Source organism: Crinia signifera, chromosome 2, assembly GCF_055691185.1.
Source record: "Crinia signifera chromosome 2, ASM5569118v1, whole genome shotgun sequence".
Classification (NCBI taxonomy): domain Eukaryota; kingdom Metazoa; phylum Chordata; class Amphibia; order Anura; family Myobatrachidae; genus Crinia; species Crinia signifera.
The window spans coordinates 355,460,496-355,485,486 of NC_139218.1; the positions used below are offsets into that span (position 1 = coordinate 355,460,496).

Here is a 24,991-nt window from a genome sequence, read left to right on the forward strand (position 1 = left end):
CTGTCAACACACCCCACCCAAATGTAACTCTCTCTGCACACATTACATCTGCCCCACCTGCAGTGCAGCATGGTTTTGCCCATTTTGAGAACAAATTTGTACTGCGATCAGATCTGAATAAGGGCCTTCGTCAGATCTCCTGCACCAAAGCTAGGCCTGGTGAAAATGCTGATAAGTGCCAGAATTCAGCTCTTACAGGCAGAGGGTGCGTGTGTGTGTGTGTGTGTGTGTGTGTGTGTGTGTGTGTGCGCGCGTCCTGACTCCCTGGTGTTCTAGCCCTCTTGCCGAGCACCGTACGACACTTCCGGCTCCCTGGCCTCTTTATATCTGGAACACTAGTACCCACAAAGACACTGCTCACCTATGGTTTTAGCCTCCTCTTCTGTGAGTGTTTTACTAAGGTAGGTTTTCTTCACACGAAGGGTGTTACCAGACGGGTGAATGGCTCCAGTTACCGGCATAGGGGGCTCTCCGTCCTTCTGCTGCAAGCTGTCCGCAATCACCAGGAAGGCTCTCAAGCCTATATTCATTCTCTGTGGCAGCGGCAAAAAATAATAATTTTAAGATCTCATTTTGTTACGTCACAGTATCTGCATTAATAACAAGCAGGAAGTAATAAGGGGCATTGCGCTTAAAAAGCTGTACGCTCTACAGGAAGTGAATTGTGAGACATGCTGAAAGCCCCCTTGGTGGATGGAGCAACGCTTGATAACGTATCCAAAGCATGCTGCAAATATATTCCAAAGGTCACAGAGCGATGACAGCTGAAGAATGTACCAAGCCGTTGATTACAAGCATCTCACAGGAACTACCACGCACCTCTGGGTTGAGGCTAAAGGCTTTCGCTGCTTTTCCAACACATAAAAGGTCAAAGATGATCTCTTTCATTGCAAAATCCAGACGCTGCTAGAGGTTGGAAACAAACACATAAATACAGCAAGATAAACAAAAAAGTCGGGAAGCATTGCTTACGATTGGACTGTAAACATAATAAATATAGTATTATTAAACACAGGATGGGTGGTCCTTACAAGGAGTGTATACGAATTATTGCAACCGATACAAAATTACAAGGTTCTATACACTTAATGATTACACTGATTTTTTTTTATTTGGAGGGGGGGGGGGTTTAAAAGATGGTATCAACATTATTACATGTCCTGGCATTATAAGTAAATGTTCATTCCTGCTGCTCCCTACTCTACTTCAGACTTTTAAAACTAGCTGGACGTCCAAACACATTTTATTGGGGATTACTCTGAAGCAGCGTCTGTTATAGAACTCTCATTAGCTGCAAGTTTAGTCTAGACTTCCTACTGAATAAAGCCTGGTCTAGCCTGTGGGTGCTCTAGTGCTGCTCAGGGCTTCCAGCTGTCTAGCCCTGTGAATGCACCAAGATTCTATCTGGCTACAGGGCTGGTCTAACCATCTGGAAGCACCCAGTCTCTACCTGGCAACAGACTGGTCTAACCACCTGGATGCACCAAGGTTCCAGCTGACTTCAAGCTGGTCTAACTGTCTGGATGCATCAAGTGTCTCGTTGGCTTTGGGTTGGTCTAACCCTTAGACTTCATAAGTCTCTGATTGTCTAGTCCAGGGATGGGAAACTTTTAGCTCTAAACTGTTTTTGAACTACACATCCCAACATGCCCTGCAACAGTTCTAGCAAGGCCAAAGATTTCAAGCAAGTGCAAATCTCTCTCAAGATCTCTCTTGGATCTTTTGCTACATCTTCTGATCTTTCATGCAGCATGTGAGATGAGAAGACTTAGCAAAAGATCCGTGGGAGAGCGCATCTGATATCGGCCAATTTGAAGTCGATTATCGGTAAAAATGGCTGATTTTTCAGCCGATCGGTCGAATATCGGCCAAGAAATCGTTCTAGTGTGTGGGCACCTTAACCCTCCCATATCTGCTGAACTTCGTGTATAGAACGCCAACATCTGAAGAGTTTCTTAAAACAGCCAGATCCGTCCACATAACTAACTCATAATTCTGATTACATGTTTTCCAGTTAAGGTTGAGTCTATTATCACAAGTTACTTATAAACAAATGATTATAAACAGTATGTTGGTTCTAACAAACAATTCTAAACAACAATGCTGTTATTTACCTGTGCAATGAACTGGATGATTTTGACAAATATATTAAGAGGCATGTCACGCGGTACCACCCCCCGGGAACCTTTAGGGAATAGTGTCCCAATGATGGTTGTAAGGCGGCTGTTAAAAGGAGAAAGGAAATAACCACAAGTTTGAATAAAATCTGCATAAAATGTAGTTTTACTACCTAATAAAATACTTGAAGTCAATAGGAAGAGATTCATAGCTGGAATACTACTACTAGCTGCTTACAGTCTGTCAGTGAGATGTTGGTGCACTCATACTAGGAGTATCTGACAGATGAATAATGTAGCTCCAAGACACACAAGACTGTACAGACATCACTATGTAGCACACACACTAATGTTCTAGGCAGCCAGTATGACACTGTGAGATGCTGGATTATCAGATCCTAAAAAGGGGGGGGGGGATGTTTGGTTACCCTGGCTACAGTTTCGGCTCACATAGAGATCCGCATAAAGGTATACTTTCTATAGGTGCTTGTGTTCTAGAACGAACACTTGTTTCCGAAAAATATCTAAATACACCAAAGACACCATACATACAACGACCAGCAAATGTAGCCAATAAATACTGTAAACCAAAGACATACTGAACGACCAACCTATGAGTTGCTGTGTTGCTTTCACATTTTAATCGAATCATGTACACCCATAGTAGTCTATACAAGGACTCCAGCGCTACTCGTGCCATCTTAGGGTCTTTATTCTGCAACAAAAGACACACATAAGTAACCGTGTATGCAATCGGTGACTGGGACAGTCTGTATTTATAGATTATAAATTAGTTATAATAATAAAATTATTATTGTAATTTGTATTGTTCTTATTATTATTGTTCTTATTTAAGAAGAGTAAAACTACATTAAGGGTGGATTTTATCTTCACTTTCCATTACAAAAAACCCTCTACACCTCACAGTCCTGCCACCAAACATAATTTTTACATTCATGCTGTCAACAAGGTTAAATGTCAACATCAAAAGGTCTACGGATGAAATGTTGACAGTCCTTATATCGATTTTTTACTAAAAACACATTGGGAACATTTCGATATTATATCGGTGCCGATATTACTTCTGTGTCAAAAAATGCTGAGAAAATGTGGATACAAAAGCTAAGTTGACACAACAGTAATGCCGACATTCTAAACTTCTACATCATATACATCTGCCCTGGCTACCACAGGGTGGTAGGGAATGCTGGAACTTCTAGTTCTGCTACAGATAATGTGCCTCAGGTTTCCCTACAGCCACTGAGAAAGTTACAATTTGGCGTCCCTAAGTACACTTTTGTATTACAAACACTTGTATCAAGCTTCAAAATGTGAAAAAAATGGAGAGTCATAGACAACCGGCCAATCAGCTCTTATCTGTCATTTTTTAAACCCAGTCTGTGACATGACCGTTACGATCTGATTGGCTGGCTGTTTATCACTCCCAATTTTATCACTTTTTGAATCTTGATACAACTGGACCTTTATAACTAAACATGTACAATTTATGAAAAAATGTATTTCCTCAGTCAGTCATAAACAATTGACGCCTCTTTACTTTAATGTTTACAAACGACACCAGACACTTTTACTGGGGAAAGTGTGATGGAGAGTACAGGGGACATCCTTACCTTGAGGTTAGACAAACAGTTGCTGAGGAAAATCTGCCATCGGTTTAGAAAGAATTGTTTCTGACTGACACAAAGAAGACATGTCACCAGAGGGTACAATGCCTGGGAACAGACACAAGAGAACAGAACATACATGAATACATTTGAATATTAAACACTTATATTAACAGTAGGACTATGCAAATATATCATCCGCTAGTTCATCCCCCACCCAGTGACAGGTTTGATTCCTGGCTGCAGGGCTTAACATGCTTATTCTATACCTTATTGTAGTGCAATACATTTCTCTTCTTAAACATTGCTTTTGTGACATGAATGAAAACAAAGTTCACCGCACAAAAATAGTATAACAGCAAAAAAAAGATAGTCAATCGTGCCCCCCCATCCTCCCCTCTCCCTGTAAACCAATGGTGGGTGCTAAGCTGGTAGGTGGGAATATTGAATAGTTTATAAACTGTAATAATGGAAGAGATAAATCTATACAAAACTAAACCCTTTTGGATTGAATTAGGTACAATATGTTAGCAACAAAATGTCACTTTCCTGCCCCCTCCGCCTATCCTCTGATGCCTCTAATGGTCCAATTAGCGCCATTATGTCACAAAACCGTAAGGCTCAAGAGAAACCAGGAGTTTTTAACCAGGAGTTTTGCTAAAACTTACAGCGATGGGGCCACTGGGCCGGACAACTGGGATGAAGGGGCGGACATACAGTATGTAACTATTTTACACACCTATATATCTAATTTCAACCAACAAGTTTTTGCTTTAAACATAACTTTTACATAAAGCATGTTATGTCAAATGTGGCTGGAAATGTGGGGTTATAACAGAGACTAATTCAAATGTTAGTCCTTTTTATAAGTCATTAATAGCTCTCGCAGTGTTTAGTCCATAAGGTAATCTGTGGTTATAGGATTGCTCATAAATTGCTCTATGACCAGAAAGTCTGTCCAAGGGGCGTATTCACGTAAATGCAAGGCTGAGTACAGAAATCCGCTAGAGGCACCTATCACGTAAAGCTGTTTCCAGCTACTGTTCATGGCTAATACAATCTGCTTCTAAGGGATACATTTACTAAAGCTTCTAAAAATGAAACTATGTTATTTTGCCCATAGCAACCAATTAGTTGCTGTCTATCATTTTCTAGAAGCTTTAGTAAATATACACCTAAAGTGGGCATTCAACCCATTTTGAATTTTCCAACAGTCGGTCAACTTTACATTTTCGACTGTTGGAAAAAATGGTCAGAAAATTTGTGGTTTGGAAAATTACTAGCCGATTCACATGTTTTAGTCTAAAACGCAGCCATGTTCGACTATTTCCAGCAGATACGACAAAGTTGAACCTCCATCTGTGGAAAAGCCGGCTGAAAATGTCCACCCTCAGCTAGCTGAAATATCCGGACAGCATTGTATGCAGAGACCTCCATCTGCTTCTACTGTGCAGATGTTCACACATGACAACTGGTCATTTGCAAAAGCTACATCGACAACTATGTTTTTAATCCCATTATTTATTTATTCCGTCCCCATCTTTCTGTTGTACAGAGAACTTACCAATGAGTGTTTCTTCCTGGAAGACAGCTCCAGAGTGGTGTCATAAAGACTCTCCACAAAGTTTCTAAGACAAGGGACATTGACTTCATTGTTTACAGCCTGAAATCACATGAAGACAACATTTCAGGGCAAAGGATTCCGTGACACTGTCCAATTGAACAAGCAAATTCCAATGGACTTACAGCAGCAACAGGTACGAGGATTTCCACAAACAGGCCGGCCAGAGCATGCTTGATGTCCTTGTCTTTCACTTCTAGGAAATAATGTGCACATTCCTAAATGTAACAGAGAATGTGCTCATAAATAATGAGGAATGATTTAAAAAAAATACAAATAAATAGATGAATATACATTCTGAGCAGGCCCTACAAGTCTTTATCTAGTGAATAAAATAAAAGTAAGATTACAAAGGAGTGACTTCAATTGTGTACAAAGGGCGAGAGTGGCAGTTGACGTGGCATCTCAACAATGGCAACACCATCCAAACACACACCCCCCGTGGCCTAATTTGTGCCCATATTGACTCAAAATTGCTGGCAGCTCTATAGGGCACAGAGCGCTTTTGGGCAAGTTCAACAAACAACAAAATAAAAAACATGGCCATATAATTCATATGCAGCGTAAACTTGCTTGCCTGGGTCGGGCATATGGGCTGTCTAATTTATTTATTAACCATTATTTATGTAGCAGACACATATTCCGCAGCACTTTACAAATAATATTTAGTCAATTACATTGAATTCCTGCCCTAATGGAATTTACAATCTACATTTGCTATACACAAATCTACATTAAAGGGGGTGTTCAATGTTGTCGATTTGTGTCAAAATGATGAAATAGCATCCGCAAAAAATACATGGAATTTGCATTTGATCTATTAAAAGTGTTGAATATTTCCGCGATTCCACGTCTTTCTCCGCAGTAAGTGTCGCAAATTCAAAAATTTTGCACCCGTTTCCATGAAAGCAGATTTGTTTTTTTTCAAAGAGCCATATCTGGGGACGGGAATCCCGGCCATTTCCCTGGCAAAAACGGCTGGGACTGAATACTGAAATCCTGATATCTCCGAATATCAGAAATAACGAATGCCCTCTAAAGATTTTACTTGTCAGAAGCCAAGTAACCTACCAGCATGTTTTTGACTATGGGAGGATCCGGAGCAAACCCACGCAAGCAAGGAGAGGACGTAAAAAGTCCTCCAGACGGGGCCTTGCTGAGAAATTAACCCAACACTAAAGTGCTGTAAGACAGCAATGCTCCAATGCTCCATCTGTTTTTCCATAACTGCCCGATTTACAATATTAACTCTCTATGGACCATTGTGACATAGCTCAACTCATGAAATATGCGAAGCTGCATTCTTCACATTTCATCAGCCTTCTTGTCTGGCTTTATATGGTCACTTAATTTAGATATGCCAAAAACATGTAAAATATGCAAATAAAACAGAATATTTCAAACACATATTCAAGAACATTTAGTTTGAGATCCTGAGCATTCTAAATGATCAGCCAAATCTCTTCTACATTACATGTTCTGCATTACCCCCTGCACCAACCTGGTTCTGCGCTATTCAATGTCATCCCCGCCAATCTCAGTGGATAATAATAGATACCTGCATGAACTGTAGGGAGGCTTCAAAGTCTTCCACGGGATACATCTTAATGCGGAAGAATTTCATTCCCATTATAAGACTGATGACACTTTGAACGATATACGGGCTCTGCTCTTTGTGCCTTAGCTCTTTCAACTCGGCCATAAATTTCTTCTTCACGGAAGGAAACCTGATGGATGTAAGCAGGCAGCTAATACATTATATGAATATATCCCACTTACAATCATTCCTGTATTTTACCAGCATGATTCATCGAGTGCAGCCAAGCGCCACTAACACTGTGCGCGGAGGCAAAGGCTCATATACATTGATCCATCGTTGATCTTACGCTTTTCTTTTTTTTTTTTAGGTCTCTTGGCAAGTTTATGAAATGCAGAACGTTGCCCTGTATAGTATAAAGGGCCAACTAAACACGAAGTAAAAGAAAAATTGTTCTACGAGACAGAATTATTTTGTATCTCCGTTATGTACCCCCAAAGCAACTCAGGGAATACATTGATTGGATTGACGTTTTGATATTATAACATTTATATTTATGGGTGTCAACTAAGATCTTCTATAGCTTCTTATGCCACCCCCTAAGAAGAAAGCTACTTACACTATGTACTTGTGCCCACCCTCTCCCGAATGGATCTGTGTCAGCAACAGCATATTTCACAAGGATAGCCAAAGGATAGCCACAAGGGCACCTTAATACTTGTAGGCTCTAGGCAAATTGATGAATGGGCCCCTACCAACCCATTCACAGTACAAAAGTAAAACAAAGCCAAACATAGGTTACACCTCTTGCAGTCCTGCATTGACTCTCAACATGCTTCCACACAGTGAATGGCAGTCAGCATTTGATTAGTGCAGAAATGGGGAACCTTCAGCTCTCCAGCTGTTGTTGAACTACACATCCCAGCATGCCCTGGTACAGTTTTTCTATTTGGCCATGCAAAAACTGTTGCAGGGCATTCTGGGATGTGTAGTTTATCAACATCTAGTTTATAAGCAGTCATTCACTGTCTGGCTGCAGCCTGGATAGCAGGTAGAATGATGCTGTAGAATTCACAATATGAGAGGCTGGGCTACATTCTCTACGGTCTCCCAAGACGCTCTGGAAGCACCCCTAATAACCTGGGGTCCTAGAAAGATGCCCAGTGCGCCTATATGTGAAAATGACATTTCCAGAGCCCACACGTGACCCATGACTATCAGACCGCAACTACTGTCCTTCCCATTACAAATGTATGGGGACCATATGGCGAGATGTACTAAGCCTAGACATGTGATAAAACAGAGTGAGAAACCACCAGCCAGTCAGCTCTAAACTTTCATTTTTCAAACACAGCCTGTAATATGGCAGGTAGGAGCTGATTGGCTGGTGGTTTATCACTCTCCATTTTATCAATTTTCAAGCTTAGTGCATCTGGCCCTTATAAGGCCACCTCATGCATGGCCAACTTAAACATTCCTGTGTATTGTAGAATTACTGTACATGTACAGAAGTAGGACACTTACTTTGACTGTGCCAATACACCTACTACTTCAGCGTACAGATCAGCCACTATATGCATATTACCAGTGTTTGGACCCAGATACCTAGAAAAAAAAAACCAACAGGAATAGATTAGACAAAAAAAGTCTGATATACCACCAGGGCAGCACACCCGTTTCAGTCCTGAGCCCGAATCACATTACCCTTCTTTGTATTTAAAGTGCTTGAAAGCCAAGGTTATGACGTCATGGACCAAGCTGTCTATTACTGGATGTAGCGGAATCTGAAAGAAGAAAAAGGAAATAGAAACTGAAGTCACTGACACAGGCACTTGTGGTGGGCTACTGTCATCATTAATGATTGTGCTTGCAGAATGGGCAGCTGTCCATACTTCACACTTCATCTAATTACTATCTCACTCATTACACCAACTCCACCCATTGTATACTCAACTGTAGCTGGCCATGGAATAATCTGCATGTAATCACTTGTATTAACTGTTTCCAAAATAGTATGCCACAGCTTTTCCAACTAAGGTGAGTATTCAATGCCGGTGCGAGCGGCCGGTGAGGGGGTTAAACTGCGAGGATCACAGAAAACCAGTGATCCTCGCAGTTTAACCCCCGCGCCGGCCGCTCGCACTATGCAACGTTCCGGGGGAATCCTCGCTGTCACAGAACGGCGAGGATTCCCCTAAACTGCGAGAGCCGCGGCTAGTTCAGCAAACTCGCTGTAATTAGCCTCGGCTCTCGCAGCTTTTGGAGGCACATTCGCAAATTCCCCCTCGCTCAAAAAACGGAGCGAGGGGGAATTTGCGAATGAGGGGGGTCAGTTGAATACTGACAGGGTGAGCGGTAACTGCGAGCAAAAAGTCCTGCTCGCAGTCACCGCTCGCCCACGGCATTGAATATATGCCAATGATGTACAAGAGCAGATATATCCTGTATAAGAAAGGTTTTGTTTTTTTTATAAACCTGCCTGCAAACTGCAGGCATCAGCGGCTCCCTGGCAGTCTGTCCGATGAACCTGGAACCTGTAATCCTTTAGAGACATGTACCCCATGTTCTCTAAAGGATTACAGTAGTAATATACTCATGCACTGTAATAGACACACAACTGACCTTTTTTATGCTCGGCTGTTCAAAGGGTTCAAAAGGAAATGGGATTTATCAGGAATAAAATCACAGGAGATATGGGGAGAAGCTGGGCAGGTGGGGTATGGCCAGGGGCCTGATCAGGAATACAATCACAGGAGATATGGGGAGAAGCTGGGCAGGTGGGGTATGGCCAGGGGCCTGATCAGGAATACAATCACAGGAGATATGGGGAGAAGCTGGGCAGGTGGGGTATGGCCAGGGGCCTGATCAGGAATACAATCACAGGAGATATGGGGAGAAGCTGGGCAGGTGGGGTATGGCCTGGGGCCTGATCAGGAATACAATCACAGGAGATAGGAGGAGAAGCTGGGCAGGTGGGGTATGGCCAGGGGCCTGATCAGGAATACAATCACAGGAGATATGGGGAGAAGCTGGGCAGGTGGGGTATGGCCAGGGGCCTGATCAGGAATACAATCACAGGAGATATGGGGAGAAGCTGGGCAGGTGGGGTATGGCCAGGGGCCTGATCAGGAATACAATCACAGGAGATATGGGGAGAAGCTGGGCAGGTGGGGTATGGCCTGGGGACTATATTCTATAGTGGTGAAAGAGGGCAAAATCTATCTATAGGACGCCCCTATCTGAATGACAGAATAGATCAGATACCACACTGTCACAACTGGCCTATCAAAGAAAGGCTAGCCACTGTGCATTTTGGCACTTGAATCCGCTGAATCCCACAGCCATAAATGAGCACATATTTCTTAATACAGATATTGCTAAACTTTATGATAAACACTATCGTGTGACTATACAAGGCTTTATGATATACAGTATATCGGGTGGCTATATAAGGCCTTTATACATATCGTCCTACATGCCCTCATGCACGCCCTTTCCAAAAAGTGCTCTGATGACTAATAAAGCCTATTAACGTATGTACTCGGGAGAGAAAGCCAGTTATACATCACCGTATAATAATACCGCTCTCTAACGCAGCACGCTGGTATCCCTCTCATAACAATAATGTCATAATCTGGAAAGATTAGTGTACACAGCTAAATGCCTCTTCCAGTACATCTGCTGGCCACGTAATGTACATAATGTCACTAAATTCAATATTCTATGCATTACAGACTTCCTGAAACCATATGAAGAAATCAGGCCTCATTAATAAACAGTAATTGTGCAATCAATAGCAATATCAGCTTACCTGCTTTAAAACTTCTATAAGAACTAATGAAAAAATAAAATCAATCGCCAGATCCCTCCTCTCCATCAAATAATCTTTTTGTTGTTCATCTCTACAAAAAAAAAAAAAAGATTATTAGAGCATGTTGTCAATTGAAAAGAACCCCCCCACCCCCCCAAATCTCAACATTGAATACCATTTATATAGACCACAGTTTCTAAAACTCGGTCCTCAGGACCAATGTTCCCTCCAATTTTACAGAATCACAAGTGAAATGCTTAGCTCCACTTTTAAAATATGTCAGTCAGTAATGAGTGCACCTGTGCACCTGCCGGGTGACCTGGAAAATGTGAACTGTGTTCGATTCTGAGGACTGAGGGGGTTATTCTGGTTCAATCCTTCTGGCAAATTCCTTTTTAGATGGATAAAACCATGTGCACTGCAAGGGGGGGGGGGGGGTTAGATGTAAAAGGTGCAGAGAGAATTAGATTTGGGTGAGTTATTTTGTTTCTGTGCAGGGAAAATACTGACTGCTTTACACTGCAATACAGATCTCACTTTGAAGTAAAACCCCACCCAAATCTAACTCTCTCTGCACAAGTAACATCTACCCCACCTGCAGTGCACATGGTTTTGTCCATTTGAGAAGGAATTTGCCAGAAGGAGTGAACCACAATAACCCCCCAGTTTCAGAATCCCTGATATCGACTATTATAATACTACTAATATAATATATATATATATATATATATATATATATATATATATATATATATATATATATATATATCTATCTAGTCTGGAAGCACAACAGAACTTGGAGTGAAAAACAGCTGCATCCTAGCACTTCAGACTCCGTCAAACACAGATGTATATTTGCCGCTTATCAAACTTATCAGTGTAGTCTTACAGCGTGACTAAGATGCATTTACAATCCCAAAAATAAAAAAAAAGGTCAGTGCAATCAAGTTGAGTTGCGCAGGACCAGGGGCCCGATTCAGATGTGGATGGAGCTGGTGCTGTTGCTCACATGGAAGCAGCAGCGTTAGCACAACTGGATAAATACACAGGAAGCACCTGATGTAAATGGTTGGCCTCATCTTGCATTAGGACAAAGCGACACCATTGGTTGGCTGTGTGGACATTGGGATTGCACAAGCTAGACAATGCAGAACCAACATAGAGGCCAGGAAAGCTCCATCCTCCACAGAAGATACTGGGATTCTTGTGTACTAGCACGGCTCCCATCGCATCGCAGACCATATTGCATGCGATGCGACGCGATATTGGCCAATGTTCTACAATGCCATACAATGCGATGGGATACGATTATAAATTGTATAAGCACCCTAATGGGTGCTTACAATGCTTAAATGCACAACCACGCCACCCACCCAAGTATAAACGTGAACCCGAAGCGTGGCGAGTGCAGCGAGCCCGCGAAGGGCGGCAGTACGCATCCTACGACCTTTTCATACCCCCACTATCCACATCAGCGTGGAGTTGATTTTGTAAAGTGTGGCGAGCACAGCGAGCCACCGAGCCCGAATCGTGGCGAGCGCAGCGAGCCCCGGGAGGGGACGCGGATACCTTCACAGGTATCCGCGTCCCCTCGCGGGCTTCACAGGTATCCGCGTGCGCTCGACACACTTTATAAAATCAACTCCACGCCGACGTGGCTAGTGGGGGTATGAAAAGGTTGTAGGACGCGTACCGCCGCCGCTCGCCACACTTCGGGTTCATGTTTATACTTGGGGGGTGGCTTGGGGGTGCATCTAAGCATTGTAAGCACCCATCAGGGTGCTTAAAAGCACCCATTAGGGTGCTTATACAATTTAATATCGTATATGGGTCAAAATCGCATCGCATGCCATCGGGTATATGGCATGCGATGCGATAAAAAAAAAAATCGGGCGACTAATTATCGTGGGCGCAGTGCTAGTACACAAGTACCGACACTGGCCTCAGTACACCCCCAAAAATGAGACGATACCTCTCCATTTGGGAAACAGCTACTATGCCCTCTCCGCACCCAAATGGTGGCAGATCTCAATAACTGACAGTCTGCAGCCATCGTGCAACCGATATCACATGCATAGTACGGGTCCAGCACATAGGCAAAGTACCAAATATCAGGCCCCTGGTGTGCCAAGAAGGGATGTTTGCTGCAACTTCGGCAATAGTGTAGGAGGACACCAATGTTTCTACATACACACACAAACCCACACATAAATATGAATGTTCCATTGTTACATTGCAGCCATTGTCGTTGAACCGTTATTCATGAGATCTCACAAATCAAAACATTTGCCTTATATATAATATAAAAGAGTAATTAAAAAAAATCCATTAAAGTAATTCATACAGCAATTACATGGTAATAGCAGCATCTGTATATACTTCTCTGCAGAAAACCATGACATATCTTACCCTACTTGGCCAGCAGAGACTGTGAGAGAAGATAATCCCAGCAAATACACAAGTGATTTATCTCCCTCCTTGATTAATGAATACATGTAATACCATTTAGGAGAATTACAACACTTGCATTAAAACTGGAAACTTTTTGCCACTTCAATAAACAAATCAGAGAAACTCCAGCTGCGGCTAAATGGGAACAAGGGAATCTCTGGATTCATTCAACAGCCATAAGCGACGGGAACAACACTAGAAGGCTATAGATGGACGGATGTGCAGACGGCTCCTCTACACAAGTATAAACAATTAGAATATTGGCAGAGTCAGGTCATGGTCTACTGGCTGTGTGATGCCATAACAATGCTCCAGTACGTAACGCCAAGGACTGTGCGTGCTGCTAATGGTCTTAGGCAGGGCTATTTTTGTGCAGGCTCCAGCAGGAACTGGGGCCCTTATTCTAGTTCACTCTTTCTGACAAAATATTTCTCAGATGGACAAAACCATGTGCACTGCAGGTGAGGCAGGTGTTACTTGTGCAGAGATAATTAGTTTTGGGTGGGGTTTTACACCTGCCTCACCTGCAGTGCACATGGTTTTGTCCATCAAAGAAATATTTTGTCAGAAAGAGTGAACTAGAATAAGGGCCACAGTTGGAGCCTGCACAAAAATAGCCCTGGTCTTAGGGGCCGGGGGATTTTAAAAAGTTTTTTTTCAAAGACAGCACTGCTCACTGGGCCTAAGTCAGAACTGCTCGCTGGTCTGTGAGTGTTCGGACCCCAACAAGCAGGTGAACACCGCCCGCCTAACACCCCCCCACATGGCTGCAAATGCGTATGCAGCCCTACACACAGGGAAAATCATTCACCATAATTTCCTCCAAGTAAGCCAGGACTCACTCGGCGCTGCAAAAGATGTGGGGAGAAGGAGGCCAATGATTATTTCTGCGGCCCTCCCTTCCAACATGGGGCACAGAAAATGCTGGTGGCACACCCCCAAGCACCTGTCCAAATTCCTTTGATTGTACTGCGTACCATACAGCACCAGCCCATCACTAGCTCAGCACCAGCCCATCAATAGCCTAGCACCAGCCCATCAATAGCCTAGCACCAACCCATCAATAGCCAAGCACCAGTCCATCAATAGCCAAGCACCAGTCCATCAATAGCCTAGCACCAACCCATCACCCTAGCATCAGCCCATCACCCTAGCATCAGCCCATCACCTTTGCATCAGCAACATACTATACATACAGTGGAGGATGACAGGGCCAGAGCCTTGTTACTCATGCTCAGAGACAAGGAGAACCAGGGAGGATTCTTTATAGTTTATTCTTTAATATCTTCCCCGAGATACAGAGCCCAATGCTGGAAATTGCATGGTATTTTAAACATACTGTAACACAATTCCTCTATAACACACGCCAAAGATGCACATGGTGTATCTATGGTGCAGCTCAATACAAACATACAGTACAGTAATAATGTAGCACTGGTAACACAGGAAGCATTGATAATCTATATATATAATGCCTATATGTGCGGTAGAATAAAGCCTATTATATGCCTAGTGAAGGATAAATAAATAAATGAATGAATCCATTCTACAGAAACACAACATAAATGATAAGCTTAAAGTCAAGGTTATGTACAATGGCAGCAAATGTTTCTATCCAGATGGCAGGATGGTGCAATCGCTCTACACTGACTGCTCGCAGAGTTTGCTGGCAGCTCCATCACCACCTGAGCATGCCCCGTGGCAAAAGGCGGCATTATAGAAGCCTGCTCCAAGGTGACTAGTACCCTCCTGCAGTAACTGCAATCTGTGACGTCCCTGCACACTGGGGCCGTCGGATGTTTTGCCTGAATCAGAAATGGATGCAATACCGATAGTTACGCGGCTGAGCGATTGCCAGCTGACCGCACATATGTCACATTGTGCACAAAGCAAAGTACCTTTGTGATGTCACTCATCAGAAAGATGCACGCACAAATGAATGGACAGTCATGGACTGTATGGGGTGAGAATATGGGCAGGGGTGTTGTAACCATTTCTGGGTGTGTCTCAGCCTAAAACGGTGATGCCCATGCACAGAAAAATATATATATATATATATATATATATATATATATATATATATATATATATATATATATACACACACACACATACAGTGTCCGTGAGTCATATACACACACATAATGTAACTTTTTAACACATTGGGCCAGATGAACCAAGCTTCAAATAGTGATACAATAGAGAGTTGTAAACACAATTTGCACTGCTGCCACCTTAGCCCTGATACTGGCATTGCTCTGTGCTGCTAAATACAGTATGTTATCATCAATGCCAGGGTACAGAACTGCTCGAAGTGCCAGCATACTGTATATATACACACAGTTATTGAACATTAAGGTTTGTATTACCCTTTAGATTTTGTGTTTGTTCTTGGTCTGTACTCATGCGACTCATCTTCAAATCCATTCTGCCGTTTGTACCAGTCAAACAGTGTGCGTAATATGGAAGGCAAACAGTAGTCTGACAACGAGCTCATTGCACTTATTACCTGGCGAGAGTGGAAACAAAATAATACGGATATTGATGTAAAGGCACTTAATTTTTCAATATAAAGTCATTTATTGCTCAATATATCAAGTCAGTTAAAATGAACCCTTATATCCCTCTCCCACCCCAAACAATCACATGTTTAAAAAAATATATCTTTTTATAACAAGAACAGAAGGTCTCTGCTGGAAAGCTTACAATCTATAGGGAAACAGGCGATGATACACACAGATAGGTGATAAGTGCTCAGACATAATGGGCCAAATGTATTAAGCCTTAAAAAGTGATAAAGTGGAGAATGATAAAGAGAGATAAAGTACCAGATGGACAGTTCCTAACTGTCATTTTTCAAATACATCCTGTAACATGGCAGTTGTAGCAGATTGGCTGGTACATTTTCGCTCTTTTATCACTCTCCACTTTATCACTTGTTAAGGCTTGATACATTTTGCCCTGTATATCCAACCAGCCAAATTGCCTAGGTTCTTGGTGGGCTGCATGATCCTGTCACTCAGTAATGCTGGTCTGGAGTCCTGAGGAAATAGGGCAGAATAGTTTACAGAAATGGAGAATATAATACGCTTGTCTGATGCCGAGTTCTTGGCTTGATCACGAACCAGATATGTCACTCAAGCCCCACTACTAATTTATCTATACATCTAATTAGTCACAATTATTATTGTTTACTTAATTAATAAATGGGACAGACTACACCTTTGCTAATGATTAGCGGTGCTATGTGACCTCCCACCACTGTGCAGGGAGTGTCATGTAATATAGAAGCTGGCTGCTCCAATCACCTTCAGTCTCTGTTATTAATGGCAAAGAGTGGGGTGCTCAGAGCAGGCGGCCACAAACGAAGGCTCACCATTACTCCTCCCTGCTGAATTTTCACCCTCATTTTGGACCCAGGAACTAATGTAAGAAGATGAGAGGCTGTAACTAATACAATGATCATAGTTCCGTTCACTCTACAAAGGACACTCTGTAAGGTAAACAGCTGTAAATGTGTGCCCAGCATATTCGCTCAGAGGATGAGTAACATAAAATGTCCCACAGGACTCTGATAATAGGTAACGTACGTCAATAAATCATAATGTGCACACATGCAGCCAACGATTGCCTTCCTACCAGGCGAAGACAACACACCATGCACCAGCCACGTCTAATCCCTGCAATCCAGAACCATTATTTAGGCATGGGTCTTCAACCTATGGCTCTCCAAATGTTGTGAAACTACATATTCCAACATGCATTGCCACATTTTTTCCTATAAGAGCATGCCAAAACTGTCAGGGCATGCTGGAAAATGTATTTCCACAACATCTGGAGGGCCACAGGTTGAAGACCTGTGATTTAGGGACTAGTCGCTTTCATATGTGAGAGAGCTTCATTTATAAAGTCCAGCACGCTTTTAAAGCAAATAATAAAAAGCAAGTCATTTTGTGTCAGGAACACACCATGTTGCAATGCAAGGGTAGCAAATACAATTCTATTGTTTCTATGCATGGTAAATACGGTCTGCTTTTGCATGTAGCCCACACGTTACACAGCTTTATTTTTACATTGCAATTGAGTTTTCAATTTGAACACATGGTTATTGTCCAATCGGTCCGGCAGTCCGTTCACCTTAGCAGCGGCTCCCATGCCTTCAACTAAACAATGTGCAGGTCCCCAAATAAGACGGGGCACTGGGAGGCTTTACAATAACAAGTGTATTGAAAAAATAGCTGGTCACATATCCCAACGTTTCGGGGTACAATTAACCCTTTTTTATATATATATATATATATATATATATATATATATATATATATATATACATACATACACACACATACATACATATACACACACAGTATATAGTCTATTCAGGCTGAAACCAGCTTCTTAGCATTACAGATGAACGGAGCGACGACTCCTTATGAATGGAGGGCAGTGACAGAATAAAGCAACATTAGAGAATCGTACTGCTGCCAACGGTCAAGGTGTAGCACACACCAGCCCTCTGCCAGCAGCGCAGAGCGTCACTCTGTATAATGACTCCATTCACAAAGAATTACTCAGCGTGCTCTGTGTTCCACATTTAAAGATGATGCTATTTGGGAGGGATAAAGGTCAGCATACACTCCAGTAAATAGATCTATATGTACATATGCATTTTATGCTCTCTTTCAAGTCATTACAGGAAGGAAGGGTGGGATTTAAATAAAAACCTGACTCTTAGTGAACAGGAAGGGAGGGAAAGTTTAGCTAGCGAGTTGGTTGCTTAACCCATTCATTTATTGGACTGGAACCCAATGAGTCTATGAATCCCAGCTCTGTACTGGACGCGGGAGGGTGGGCACGCTCGTATAAATGTGTCTCTGTTGCACTAAAGGATTGCGTTCTTCCACCGTAAGCGATCAACCTATAACATGCATTTAAGTTCAAACAGAATATATATCCTTCATGCAATCAAATGTGCTTTACACAAAGGTTTCTTTTGATTTAATAGAATGAATAATTATAGCACCAGCGAAGACTAATTTGTCAGGCCCTGTTATGTAAGCAAGACACAACTTGTAGATCTTCCAAAAGGACATTATCTGCTGCCAGCATTTATCCTGATGCCAGTGTAAATCTGTATAAATCTAGCACATACAGTTAGAGATATTGGATCATATTTAGATGAAAATATTAAAGTTCCTAACCCACCATCAATCATGCCTGTGACTACTTCTACCAGCAACAATTCCCGGTTACAACATTTTCTTTGATGAAGTGCCGAACCAACCTAATTACCTTACCCAGAAGGCTATACAGAACAAAAAAAAGCACAGGGGGGCTAACATTTGTGAAGCCAGTAATGATACATTTGTTTTAGTTTTTTTTTTTTTTTTCTGAATCAAGCACACATACATCAAATATACAACCCGAAAGCAAACATGAAGTCTAGTAAACCAGGTCATGGGTCTCCGGACCACACGATGATAAGCAGACGTCCTTCATCGGAGTTCAGTCTCAACTGCTGTAACCGCCAGGGAAAGTTACAGCGGACGGCGACACTCAATGCGTTTCATCACTCTGTTGGACTTCGTCAGGGCGTCAAAGTCCAACGGAGTGATGAAATGTGTATGAATTATTTTTTAATGCGGATATACATACAAACCCTGCAGAATGAACCATTTGCAGAAATTGGAGATCAAAGGTCAGATATCACTGCAGTACATGAGATCAGCAATTGGCTCCCAACAAAATTAACCCTAGAATGGATGTGTGTAGGGAATATAGATTGTAATATACACTGGGGCAATCTCTGTAATACCACTTTTACATCAAAACTGCTGGGTCGCACCCAGGTTTTTGAACTCGGCTCCAACCCGGATGCGACACTGGCGTCCCCCGGCATTATGTCGGGTGGGCGATGAGATGACATCATCTCCAAGTGCTGGGAAACCCGCCAGCCGGGACCCCCGTGATGCCGACAGACGCACTGGTGGCAAGCCCAGCACCAGGGGAGAGCTGCTGAGCTGCCCCCAGCCTCCGTGCGCTCCTATCTTTGTTCTGTGAGGTGAATGGATGCCGCACACAGGCATCCATTCACCTCCTCCCAGCCTCTGCTGCTGTCTGCATAGTACAGCAGACAGCAAGCAGAGGTTGTACGGGGTCCTTGCCCAACCTCCGGACTGACCGCAGAATGCTGTGGTCCAGAGGTATGGGCTCCCCTATTGGTGGAAATGGGTCCCCGGGTCAGATGACCTAGGTTACCCATTTACATGGCCCCCAACTCCGGGGAAGCCTCGTGTCCGACCCTGAGCAATTGTAAGGTCAGACACCCGGGGAACAGGTTATTATTTTTAGCCCATTTAAACCAAGCACTGGCCCCGAGTGGAGCGGCAATAGTCCGGGTCGAGGCTCTGGTGTAAAAGGGGTATAAGGCAATGCAGAATGTGTGCACTATATTTAAGCTACTGCACATATTAAAATGTTATTACTTATTATTAGGGGTTTACATGCCACCAATACTATCCAATACTGTGCGACGTTACAGAAGAACAATAACGGTACTGATGACAATAAATCCAGGTTCTCCCTGTGCACCATAGTAATAAGTGATAGTGTGAAATCCTGCTGAAAGGAGAAAGGACTGTACTGTGGCATTGACCAACGTCTTCTGCTCTCTGCCAACAAGATGAGGGGAACTTTCCTTCACCTCCAATCTCATCAACTTTGAGGTCACAGTCACCTCTGAATACCAACAATGAATGGTTTCCTGATGGCTTAGCATATGTATACACTCACAGCAGCTGAGCTGGATTAACATGGCATAGATGTGAGGGATCATCTTCCCATACATATGAGGATCATACATAAGACACCCAATTATTTCTGCTTTCCCTTCCCAGTACAGGTCATATACATCCAGCTTGCTGGTGGTACAGTGCACAATCCCTAGCCAAGCATCAAATAGATAATTCAACATAGATCATGGTTAATAAGAAGTGACATTGGAGGTCAACAATTATCAAAGAGTACTAGCTGGGACAGCAGCTAAAGCTATTCCATTACTACAATGTCCCACAGAGTGCACGTGGTTAAGCGTGTATAGCGACTTTGTGTGGAAATAGGTGCACTAGTGGGGAGGGAGATTAGAATATCCCTCTCCTGTGTTAATGACTGCATAGGTACAGTATAAAGCAGCTGTGGCCCCTACAGATGGGATGTCCGCATTAGTCCCAGCAGAAAAATATTTATGGGATGCTATCAGAGAGCTTGCTAAAAGGGAGGTGGTGTCACATTCTAACCAATCACGGTAGAGAAAAAAAAAACTAAAAAAAAGAACTCAAAATAAATTTACAGGCATTAGTACCTCTCCTGCTCATGCACGGTTCTAGACACACAATTAAACCATCTATAAAGCCGTGCCCCTCCCCCCATACAAATTATGGTCCCACGACCATATTTATGTCCAGGTCCACCCTGTACTTGAGAGGGGAGTTTATACTACGTTATACAGATGTGCTCTCGTACACCAAGCCTCAATAGGATATGCTCTTTAAATCTGCATCTTATTTGAACCACAGATGCAGTAAAACATCACGAAGACACATCCCCTCGCATGTCCCGCTGGCAGAGAAATCATTTGATGGTGACCATCGAATGATTTCTTCAGACCACCCAAAAAGTCAATGGAGACCGTTCTATTTTTGTGGGCGGCTAAGATCATGTGAGGTCAGCCGCCTGCCCCCCGGCAGCCCGTGTCATGCCGCCATTAGCATGGGAACAACCAGTGTTTGCATGGGAACTACCATGAAACACTGGGTGCTCCCCCCCCCCCCCCCCCACTGTGTGTGCGCCACGCTGACAGTGCAGGTCAGCGAGGGCACTCGCACAGAAGGCCTGCCCATGCGCATAACTAATTATGTGCATGCCCTAACCATTGGTCCCCCGGGCGAATGCGTGGTGGACAAAGAGAATAAGAACGAGGGCCTAAATATATACAAAGTTGCATCTGTAGAACAACACAACTTTGCATCATAGCACTTTATTTACATATTATGGGGGATATTTGATATATATTTGTTTTGTATTGGGCTATTAAATTATAACTTAGGATCAGATAACAACACATAGGATCCTGGATAAGGCAGTGGCCCAGGGAGTTAAAATTAGGTGCGGTGAATTGCCGTTTGCACACAGATATACAAGTATCACATATAAATGAATCCGTTCAGCCTCGTGAAGTAGTTTTGGTACATCACAGTACATGTAATGTGTATATCTGAGCAAAAAAAAAAGATGCTTTGCTCAAGCACAGCCGCACTGGGCCTTGCCAAAATTGAGTGCAGAACAATCAATTTATAATGTTTGGAGAAGGTAAAGCAAGTTAATGGTGTGTTGTAATGCAGTATCCACTATCAAAGTAAATTCTACCGATAATAGCCACAGGATCCCTGAGACACCACCCAAGCCAACTTTGCTTTGCTTAGGATAAAAGTTTTTCTCTAAAAATGGTTTAAAAAATTATTAACTTATAAATATATAGGACGTGAGGTTAAAGGGCACATTTTTCCTTGTGCAAAACTATACACAATGAAATCCTAGACCAGATTAATGCCTTCATGGTACTACGAAAGGTTAATGTACACGTTTCACCAAGGTCTGTGAAGAGAGCCTTTCATTTTACTTAAATAATCCCTTATAATTCTGTCAATGCTTTTCCTAAAATGAAATAGATTTAGAAAAGCACTTGCCATATGTTGGGATGATGAATTATCCAGTGCCAGGAAGAGTAGAGGACACGTACATTAAAGTGTATCAGCTACTGTCTACATGCTGTACTGCAGTGCTAGGAAGAAATTATTGCAGCATTTAAGGCTTACCAGTCAATCATTATAATCGCTTGGAATTCATACTCATGTGATTGATTCACCATCTTGTTCATACACTACCAGTCAGCAAGTTTTGCATAGCATAGAAAAAAGCTTTATATCACAATAAGCACCAGCAAAAATTGCCCACTGAGGTGTCTGTGTATACAGTTGTATTTGTATAATCTTAAGGCCCATACACACTAGACGATGTGATCAGTGAACGATATTATAGAAATAAGGAATTTGGTACTTACCGGTAATTCCCTTTCTCCGAGGCAGCAGGGGAAACTGCAGTCTACACGTGTGGGATAGTGTGGGTGCATTGGAGGAGTCGGCACTTTAAGAAATTTGAATACAGCTGGCTCCTCCCCCCGCTATCCCCCAGCAGACTCCAGTCTTAGAAACTGTGACCGAGAGAGGATAGGGGCCAGGGCTCGATCCCTGGAACAGAGGAGACACTTCGCAGAAGAGAAAAGATTAGCAATAATAACTCATAACAAGAACTCACAACTTGCAATCGGCAAACATTCAATGTTAAAGTAAAACAACTTGTAAGATGGCAGGAATAAAGCGCTGGGAGGGCGTGCAGTGTCCCCTGCTGCCTCGGAGAAAGGGAATTACCGGTAAGTACCAAATTCCTTATTTCTCCTCCCAGCAGCAGGGGACACTGCAGTCTACACGTGTGGGATAGTACCAAAGCACTAAACCCGGGAGGGAGAGCGCTGAGAATCCTGCAAAACAGCTCTGCCGAATGATGCCTCCTCACTGGCAAAGCTGTCAAACTTATAGAACTTGGCGAAGGTGCTAGCACCCACCCAAGTGGCCGCCCTACAAACCTGTGTGAGCGAAACACCTCTGGCCGCAGCCCACGAAGTGCTTACGGCCCTTGTTGAATGGGCGGAAATCCCTAAAGGAAGGACTTGGTTAGCCCTAGCGTAGGCCTCCTTGATTGTGAGGCACAACCACCTAGCCAGCGTCTGCTTGGACGCCGGCCAACCCTTCTTTCCTGCTCCATACAACACGAAAAGACTATCCGTCTTTCTCCACGATGCCGTTCTGGAAACGTAGATACGCAGAGCGCGCACCACGTCCAAGGACTTCATATCTCGTGAAAGGGCTGGAACCACAATAGGCTGGTTCACGTGGAACGCCAAAACCACCTTCGGAAGGAAACCCTGGCGAGTTCTGAGTTCCGCCCTGTCCTTGTGGAAAACCAGAAACGGGGAACGACAGGAAAGCGCCCCAAGCTCCGACACCCTGCGGGCCGAAGCCAGCGCCATCAACATGACCGTCTTCCACGTCAAGAACCTTAGATCCACCGAATCTAAGGGCTCAAAAGTATCAGATCTTAGGAATTTCAGAACCAACTCCAAATCCCATGGCTCTGAAGGCGGAACGAAGGGAGACTGTATACGAACAACCCCTTTTAAGAAGGTCTGTACCTCCGGAATTAGAGCCAGCCTTCTGTGAAAAAACACTGATAGGGCAGACACCTGGACCTTCAAAGACGCCAGTCTGAGACCCTTCTCTAAACCCGATTGTAAGAACTCCAACAAACGGGAAAGATGAAACACTGCCCTTGGTACCGATCTAGCTTCGCACCAGGCTATGTAGGATTTCCAAATCCTGTGATAATGAGAAGCGGTCACCTCCTTCCTAGCCTTCAGCATAGTTGGAACTACAGACTGCGGTATTCCACGTCTCCTTAACAAGTCGGCTTCAACAGCCCCGCCGTTAAACGTAGAGACTCTAAGCCGGGGTAGATGAATGGTCCTTGTTGTAGAAGATCCTGTCTGAGTGGGAGACGCCACTGCACATCCGCTTGAAGAAGCTTGAGGTCCGAATACCAGGCCCGTCTCGGCCAGTCCGGGGCAATCAGAATTACTGAAGCGGACCCTCTTTTTATGCGCTTGAGCACTCTTGCTATGAGTGGAAACGGCGGAAACGCATATATCAGCTGGAAATCCCATGGGATGGAGAATGCATCCCCCGCCAGAGCTTCCGGATCCCGAGACCTGGCACAATACCAAGGTACCTTCCGATTCAACCTGGAGGCCATCAAATCCATCTGAGGCATGCCCCACCGGACCGTCAACTGATGAAAAAACCTCCGGATGAAGGGCCCACTCTCCCGGGTGGAAGTCCTGTCTGCTCAGATAATCCGCCTGCCAATTCTCCACGCCCGGCAGAAACACCGCAGAGAATCGGGGGACAAACGCCTCGGCCCATTCCAAGATAGGACGCACCTCGCGCATGGCCGCACGACTTGTGGTTCCTCCCTGTCGATTTATGTATGCGACCGCAGTCGCATTGTCCAACTGGACTCTTACCAGACGTCCCCTGAGCAAGTTGAGAAGAAGCCTTTATCAAGAGATCGTCCAGGTACGGGATGATCGTTATCCCCTGTAACCTGAGTACCGCCACCATGCAGGCTATGATCTTGGTAAAGACCCTGGGAGCGGATGACAGGCCGAAGGGCAGAGCCCTGAACTGGAAATGAGAAGCCTGCATTGCGAACCTTAGAAACCTCTGGTGAGGTTCCCAAATAGGGACGTGCAAATAGGCGTCCTTTATGTCTAGCGACATAAGATATTCTCCCGGTTCCAGTGATGCAATCACGGACCGTATGGACTCCATCTTGAACCTGTTGTAACAGATGTATTGATTTAAATCCTTGAGGTTTAGGATAGGCCTTACGGAGCCGTCCGGTTTGGGGACTACGAACACATTGGAGTAAAACCCCTGTCCCCTCTGATGTTCTGGCACCGGTATTATTACAGAAGCGTCCAAAAGCTTTTGAACTGAATCCTGTAAGGCCTTTCTTGTCCGATCCAGCTTTGGAAGGCCCATTGGAAAGAATCTTACTGGAGGTGGCGCTGAAAATTGAAGTCTGTATCCCTGTGTAATAATTTGCAAGACCCATTCGTCCCTGCAGTGAGTCTCCCAAACCTGAGAGAACAACAAC

General features: G+C 43.6%; 1 protein-coding gene across 14 annotated transcripts in view; it reads right to left on the reverse strand.

The window, feature by feature from the left end:
• The window catches only part of FRY (FRY microtubule binding protein), a 367,656-nt gene that overhangs the window by 116,555 nt on the left and 226,110 nt on the right, over positions 1 to 24,991 (reverse strand). For 13 of the 14 annotated variants that reach the window (XM_083169823.1, XM_083169830.1, XM_083169822.1 and 10 more), the window contains 12 exons: positions 15,532 to 15,671; positions 10,712 to 10,802; positions 8,605 to 8,684; positions 8,425 to 8,505; positions 6,922 to 7,090; positions 5,489 to 5,581; positions 5,307 to 5,405; positions 3,749 to 3,850; positions 2,729 to 2,832; positions 2,115 to 2,223; positions 820 to 906; positions 362 to 533 (listed from right to left, as the gene is read on the reverse strand). In XM_083169823.1, coding sequence (XP_083025949.1) covers positions 362 to 533; positions 820 to 906; positions 2,115 to 2,223; positions 2,729 to 2,832; positions 3,749 to 3,850; positions 5,307 to 5,405; positions 5,489 to 5,581; positions 6,922 to 7,090; positions 8,425 to 8,505; positions 8,605 to 8,684; positions 10,712 to 10,802; positions 15,532 to 15,671 — 1,327 coding nt within the window. The remainder of the gene's footprint in view (positions 1 to 361; positions 534 to 819; positions 907 to 2,114; positions 2,224 to 2,728; positions 2,833 to 3,748; positions 3,851 to 5,306; positions 5,406 to 5,488; positions 5,582 to 6,921; positions 7,091 to 8,424; positions 8,506 to 8,604; positions 8,685 to 10,711; positions 10,803 to 15,531; positions 15,672 to 24,991) is intronic. The other variant, XM_083169821.1, reaches the window with a different exon arrangement.